Below are 8,019 nucleotides of genomic sequence, written 5' to 3'. Positions count from 1 at the left end.
GTAGCCTGTACTAAATTTACTTACACACTCCTGTTTCATTAAGAGCAACTCAGTTGGCTACAGTCCGTGAATGGTAGTTTTATTGTTGAACGTTACGGGCTGTAGTGCCCATATCCGCTCTCAATTTTTATATTTATTCTGCATGTGAGGCTTGCAAATATTTCACGATGTAGCCCTGGCGCTGAGTGATTCCCACTTCTGCAAATATCTCTCTTAGTAAAATATATTTTCCCCTTACCATAATGTAATCTATACCCTAGTTTCATCTGTTTTGTCTTTTATGTGTAACGCTTTTTGCTTAGGAACTTGTCTGAAAGAATTTCACCAAAGGCAAGAAGATGCTCTTTTTAGGTTCTGTTTCCATAAGATGTTAAAATCAACATAATTGTTGAATAATTAACCCTAATTGAATAAAGCTGTTCAAACATTTGTTTGACAACAAGTAAAAGATTGGAATGGTCTATTGTAGTTACTTTTATCACTAATTGAATATTTGATACATATATATTGAATTGATACATTTCTAGTGAGGTTTTTCTTAGGGGTAACTTTTCTATATAAATAACTTAGGGTCTAAACAGGTGAACCATAACAAAAAACAATTACTGTTATATGGGTTCAGCAGTAAGTCTAAATAATACTAAAAGTTGGGTTTCAATGCCGCGGTGGGCATAGCACAGATAACTCATTATAAAGCTTTGGCTTATCGAAAAACAAAGAAACACATTTTTTATGTGTATATATTAGGATTAATTACCCAATAGTTATGTTGATTTTAATATCTAATGGAAACATAACCTAAAAATGCAACTTACTGTGGTTGGTGGTATATTAAACCAACTTTTCTTTATACATACTTCAGTTTGTAAACAGATTACCAAAAATAACGAAGATAATTTTTCACACTTTTATCTATATACATTAGGATTAATTAAAAATGGTGCATTTAAGGGTTTTACACTAACAAAAAAGAAACCTATCATTCTATAGGTATCTGAAGAACTTGTAGCATTCCGCCACAATTTAATTCTTCGTATTGTTACCAACACTGGTATCTTATGAATTACATTATTATACAATTCTCACAAATATACTCCGCCCTTGAAATAAGAAATGATCCCCCTGTGATTGACCGATCTTATGAATTACATTATTATACAATTCTCACAAATATACTCCACCCTTGAAATAAGAAATGATCCCCCTGTGATTGCACAATGCTGAAGCTAGGGGGAAAAAGCATATTGGTAACTTGCTTACTTCAGGTATAACAGAGAAATACATTTGTGTATGGAAAATAAAGTAATATTAAACGAAGTTTTCATTCACAACAAATTTGTTTGGAACTTTCAAAACTGTCAAACTATTTTTTATCGTTCTTTTTCCTTTAGACGCTGAAAGAGATAACTTAATTATGAACATATCCACTTTCAATCTGTAATATTTTAATATCAAAATATAATGGTATTAGTATGTGCACCCATGTAGATAATGCCATAAATAGTGTTCTAAGAAGTTGCATATACCCAAGGAAAATGTTATACGTGATGTCCTAAAGCAAATGCAACATTTGTCTCTGAGTGACATCATTAAACGTCATAATTGAAATCATACTAACACCCCGTTTGATTTACACTTACCAGGAGAGCTGTATTCATGATGTGGCATTCATGTTTCTAGGTAATTTGAAAGATAATAAATCAGTGGACCGATCTTATGAATTACGTTATTATACAATTCTCGCAAATATACTCCACCCTTGAAATAAGAAATGATCCCCCTGTGATTGACCGATCTTATGAATTACGTTATTGTACAATTCTCACAATTATACTCCACCCTTGAAATAAGAAATGATCCCCCTGTGATTGACCTATAACAGTATTGTAATTAGTATTATATTTTGATAATAGTATTGTAATTAGTATCATATTTTGATAATAGTACTGTAATTAGTATTATATTTTGATAATAGTATTGTAATTAGTATTATATTTTGATAATAATACTGTAATTAGTATTATAGTTTGATAATAGTATTGTAATTAGTATTATTCTTTGATAATAGTATTGTAATTAGTATTATTATTTGATAATAGTATTGTAATTAGTATTATTCTTTGATAATAGTATTGTAATTAGTATTATTCTTTGATAATAGTATTGTAATTAGTATTATTCTTTGATAATAGTATTGTAATTAGTATTATATTTTGTCTCGATTGTAAAAATTGACGACTCATACAATGTTGCAATCATTAGAATAATTCAGTCCTTAAAGTTTCTAATTAGTAACGCTAGTAAGCATTGATGCAGCATTTAATTAAAGACCTATAAAAATACGAAAGGTTTCAGCAAAACTCCTCGTTGGAAATATTTTACTGAAGAAAAATTCACTATAATCTTTAAGAACAGAAAACTTGGGGTTTTAGTTTCTTACTAAAATACGTTCAGCAAACAGTTCAACCTGTATAAGTACGCTAGATCAGCGTTTCCAAGTTCTAGAATATTTAACTATTGATGATAGTCCTCAACAAATTATATTCGCCTGTAAAGAAATATATCGTAGTTTTCCATTAGCATCTTCAACTGATGGTTTTTGTTGAATCCTTGAAGGGTAAGACGAATGACTCAAACTATTTAAATTATCCACCTTTAAAGCTTGTGAAATACAAAATCAAGAGTTCAACGGTATATCTAGCAAGTAAGTTTGTAAAACCATCATCGAAGTGATCAAACAACGAACATAAACTGCAGCTGTTGTTATGATGTGCAGTCGATTAAATGCCGTTTTAATCGTCGGCCACTCGGCGCTCTATTTATTCAACCTAGTTGTTTTCAGTTGGTATTTTTTATATATCGTCTTCTCTTGATGCCAGCACTTTTCCTAATGCATTGAATTTTTCCAGTGGTTTTACTGTACCATCTGAAAACCAAAACAATAACAATAATAACCAATGATGCGATAGATATCATGTTCTTAAGGTGTATTTATAATCATGAACTTTCATTATATAAAACTATTTAAACTTTCGTCATCCACGCCCCCTTAACTTAATACGTTTTTTTTTACTGAAACCCACACTTTTTTTAAATGAGTGAAAGACTGAGTTAAGCGGCGAAATCTAATACAGGATACGCATTAAATTGCTGTATGTGTTATAGTAACTACTTATTATTTTCATTAATGAACAATATGTTAAAACACTTAACATTATTGCACTATTGACTCTACCCTGATCGCTCGCCCCCCCCCCCCCCGGGGCGCCCCACACTTTGTGAAACGCTGATTTTACAAAACGTAATATCTATGAAAAATTAATACTGGCTTATCAAAAGTATTACACTTCAAAGAATTAGTTTTGACGATTAATAGATAATACTTCCCCCTGTGGGTCAACGGTACGTTCACGGACTTTCAACACAAAAATCTGATGTTCGATTCCCTGAGGTGGACACAGTACAGATAGCTCACCGTTAACAAAAGAATGACTGATAACAACTTATTGTCTGTAGACTCCCTCTTTCTAAGAGCTATTTGTTATACTTATTTTATAATATATTTGTTGTGGTAACACAAAATAATATTCTAGTCAATGATTCGTTCTCATACATTTTATGCACATTTAGTTCAAAAAATATTATTGATAGAATATTGAACTGTTTTTGTAATCAGTTGCTGATGTTGAACGTTGATGATGAAACGTGAAGCTGTACAGTGGGTTGTCTAATTTGTGCCAGCCGCAGAAATCGAACCAGAATTTTACCATTTTAAGCCCTCATGCTTATCGCTGATCCACCAAAGACATTTATTTTTGATGGTTGTTTACTTTTAAATATAAAGCTGCACAAGGGACCATATTCGCTTTTCCAACTGCGGGGATCGAACTCCCAATTTAAGTGTTTTTAGTCCTTACACCTTTTGTTAAGCCACAGAGGGAGGTATGTTTGGTAATTCTAAATGGTAAATGACATAGTTATTTCAGCAACAATTTGTATATGAGTGACAACTTAATTAGTTTCGATACAAAATATATAATTTTAATATAAACATTAATTAATAATTTAAAGTGTTTAACCTACTTACCGTTAAAAACTCTTACAATAGCTTCACATACAAACTTGAATTGACTCTGTAACAAGAAGAGAAACTTTAGTATCATAATAATGTATTTGGGTTTAAAAAGTTCGCTATGAGCATTTCATTTATACAGATATTGGTGATCCCACCTTAATCTGATGTATAATGATCATTTGTTCATCACAGCTGCTAGTAATTTTATTTTTACTGGTTTAAATAACATGTTGGGATCTATTTTTTCAAAGCTTAAGCCTTACTTCGCAATCAGTAATACAATTCTGTTAGTGCTGTCAAGGTTGACCTTAAATATATTAACCATTATCAGTATTATTGAATCAATCTAAAAATATAAAAATAACATTAAAAGGTTAACTCAACGAACTTGTATAAAACAAAAGGTGACAATATTTTTAGTTATATTCTTTGGTAGGCATAATTAACATTCTTTGAAACTATACATTTAATTATTTGAAAGTGAGTTTTCAACCTTCGCCTCACAGGTTTATATCTGACTACTTTTATGAAAAAACAACAAACATATTCGTATATTTAAATATAAGTTTAAAATTTTTACCATTGTTTCATACGGAATCAATCAGCGACGTTTCATCTATAATTTATTATATAACCTGGTAATTATAGTAGTTTTTAAAAACAAAACAGATGTAATTACTCATGCTGGTTTTAAACGCCAGTTCTTACTTAGTTTATAATATATTATGTCAAAGTAACGCTGGTAATAATTTTAAGCCCATTCCACTTCAATAACCTAATACCAGTTCCAGTAAGAAATGTTTATTGTAACATTTTCACTAGACTTTATGTTCCACAACTATTACCAACTACCGAATAATACTTAAGCGGAAAATACCATAATAGTTGATGTTTAATAAACAGCTTGTATGACAGAATTTCAACCAAACATTTGTATCTTGTGTCCAAGCTGTACTGATGAGTTCGTTATTGAACAAAAAGCCTCGTCAACAGCAACATTCAACAATATCAGATTCTTTTCTTACTGAAAATCCAAACTTGAAATATGATTATTAGAGAATGTTGTTATTAACATTGTTATTAGTATTGCTGCTCCATCTATTATTATTGTTGTTGTTTGTTATTAAGCACAAAACTACATAAAGGGCTATCTGTGTTCTGCCCGCCATGTGTATCGAAACCCGATTTCTAGCTGTATAAGTCCGCAGACATACCACTGTGGCACTGGGGGGGGGGGGCGTCTATTAACACCTTACAAATCTTGTTTATTCAACTTAGGTTTTAAAAACTATCAGTTTTATTTTGTGAAGTGTAATAATACTGTACAATATACTGGCGTGATATCAAATCAAAGGTATGTATATGCACTTAGCAACAGTGGATGCCCAATATCTTTGGTGAGCAATTAATCAATCAAATTGATACTAAGAAAACAAAACCAGAAATGTCAGTAGCTGCCAATTAATCTTGGAGATATAAGTACAATAAGACGCTAATGAAGCGGAGATTGGCCAAGATTATGGTTTTAAGAGCTAAGGATATAATAACCTATAAAAGCTGGAAGTAATTTGTAACTATATTTACGTTACAAAATATAGAGTATAAGACTGACAACTTTACTTCTCGTGTAAGAAAATATGAAAAATAAATAAACGTTTTAAATAGTTGGAAGAGGAAGCACAAAAGCTGATAAACACGTTGCATGTTATCTTGAGCAGTGCATTTTACAGGTTTAAGTTTTAGTTTTGTTATCTACTAGATTATATTAAAAGGTATAAATAGGACGACACACTTTGCAGAAAAACTTGCATCTCGAGAATAAAATTTTATACGTTAGAGTAGCATATCAAGTTCCTCTATGCTATACAAGTGCTCTAGATATAAAAAAGTAAATTAACAGCAAATTTATTCATATTCAATAATAACCAGGCTGATCTTAAGTGCGACAACAATGTTCCACCTGTTATATTCCATAGCCTGTTTCTTAGTGTGATACCAATGTTTCACCTGTTATATTCCACAGTCTGTTTCTTAGTGTGACACCAATGTTTCACCTGTTATATTTGACAGCCTATTTCTAAGTGTGACACCAATATTTTACCTACTATAATGTACAACTTATTTTAAATTGTAACACCTTACTTAAATGTATTAGCTAGAACAGACAACTCTAAAGGAATTTGGAAATGGTTTATCCCTTCAATAGAAACAGTTCAACTAGTTACTGTACTTATGAAACTTTCTTATCTCCATTCTCGTGTAAAAAATAATATTTTTTTAAAACTTGCAGTTGTTTGGATCAGCATGGCTCTCTGTCTTCGCATCTCCAGGACGATTTGTATAGGATAAACTGGTTCATTGGCTTCAATAAGGCACATTGCAGTCTCCATTAAGATAAGAACACCAGTTCTTCCAATTCCAGCACTATAATAGAGGCAAAAATTGATATTACTCCAAATCAATACTTTTTTTGTAAAAAATTTTGAGTTTTTAATTTACTCCAGCTGGTGTATAAACGGCAAACGTGAGGGTTTTAACATTACAATTCAGGGTCTGATCCCTGCGATATACACAACACAGATAAACCATTTTACAGCTTCACACTTAACAACAAACAAACTTTTCGATTTGGGTGAGGTTTATTTTCCAGACATGGAAATTTTAAACCCTCACTTTTAACAAATAAAATACTTTTGCCTTTATGTCTACCTTAGAAATATATGTCATTATTACCATCTCAAAAGATAAAATAATGTTAGTGTTTTTAAATGCATAGAATGGGATAATTTGCCATTTTTCGTTTACAGAAAAATTGGTAGAGGTTACAATAAAATCTAACAAATATTCTAAAAGATTAAGCAGGCCAATATTCGCGAGCGAATGCAACATGTTTCGGCCACGCAATCCCAACAAGGCCAATTGTAACACCAGAAAAGTTATCTATATCACTGCTTAAGATCTGCAAGTCCCAGGTAAGTTGGTTGGCATACACATGAATAGTTGACAAAAAGCTCAAACTGTAATTTCCTTTTTGAAAAATTGAGCAACAGACATAAATTTCAAAATTGTCTATATCTTTATCTGGGAAATGTAAAGAGTGTTTTTGTACCAAATTTCATGTAAATTGGTCGAAACAAGCCTAAGTAATTAACCAAAACCCATAGAATTATGGATTTCTTAACCTTTTAACCTCCCTAAAATGACCAAAAATGGGAATATTTTGCATTTTTGTATATATATATATGTTATGGGACCTGTAAAAATGTATTAACTTTGTGCCAAATCCCATGTAAAGTGGCCGAAATAAGGTGAAGTAATTGTCAAAAAACCTTAAAATTATGCTTTTTGTGGCAACTTGACCTCCCCCTATAATTACTAAAAGTATGTAAGTCCACCACTTTAGTCTATCAATGTGTGGGGCCTGTAGAAAAGCATTTTTGTACTAAGTTCCAAGTAAAGTAGTCAAAATACGATCGAGTAGTTAACCAAAACTCCCAAAATTATGCTTTTTTGTGAGCTCTGACCCTCCTAAAAAGACCCAAAATAGGTCAATCCAACTTTTTTTAAGTCAATGTGGTGAGCGCATGAAAATTTATACTTATGCCAATCTTCATCTTAATTGCTGTAAATATAACCGTACAGGAGCCCAAAATATACATTTTCGGGTTGTTTTACCTTTGACCCCATAAAATCCTTAAAAAGGGTTTAATAATAAAAAAGAAAGGTATCTGGGAGTATTGGACCATGGTACTTTTTTTTCCAAGTTACAAGTCATTCCCCGAGAAGTGAAGGAATGATGGTTAATTGAAAAATGTTTGGAAGAAGAAGATTGTTTGTTTGTTTGTTTTTTGGAATTTCGCGCAAAGCTACACGAGGGCTATCTGCGCTAGCCGTCCCTAATTTAGCAGTGTAAGACTAGAGGGAAGGCAGCTAGTCATCACCAC

General features: G+C 31.7%; 1 protein-coding gene across 3 annotated transcripts in view; it reads right to left on the bottom strand.

Moving 5' to 3' along the window:
- Window positions 1–2,162: 2,162 nt before the first annotated feature.
- LOC106459093 (tyrosine-protein phosphatase non-receptor type 3-like) overlaps window positions 2,163–8,019 on the bottom strand; it is a 71,886-nt gene continuing 66,029 nt past the window's right edge. For 2 of the 3 annotated variants that reach the window (XM_022385509.1, XM_013918676.2), the window contains 3 exons: window positions 6,364–6,499; window positions 4,088–4,133; window positions 2,163–2,926 (listed from right to left, as the gene is read on the bottom strand). In XM_022385509.1, the coding sequence (XP_022241217.1) occupies window positions 2,853–2,926; window positions 4,088–4,133; window positions 6,364–6,499 (256 nt within the window). In that variant the 3' untranslated portion in view covers window positions 2,163–2,852. The remainder of the gene's footprint in view (window positions 2,927–4,087; window positions 4,134–6,363; window positions 6,500–8,019) is intronic. The other variant, XR_002610502.1, reaches the window with a different exon arrangement.

Source organism: Limulus polyphemus, unplaced genomic scaffold (genome assembly GCF_000517525.1).
Source record: "Limulus polyphemus unplaced genomic scaffold, Limulus_polyphemus-2.1.2 Scaffold558, whole genome shotgun sequence".
NCBI classification, from domain to species: Eukaryota; Metazoa; Arthropoda; class Merostomata; order Xiphosura; family Limulidae; genus Limulus; species Limulus polyphemus.
The sequence above is the reverse complement of the archived record's forward strand: the minus strand, read 5'-3'. Positions and strand labels throughout refer to the sequence as shown.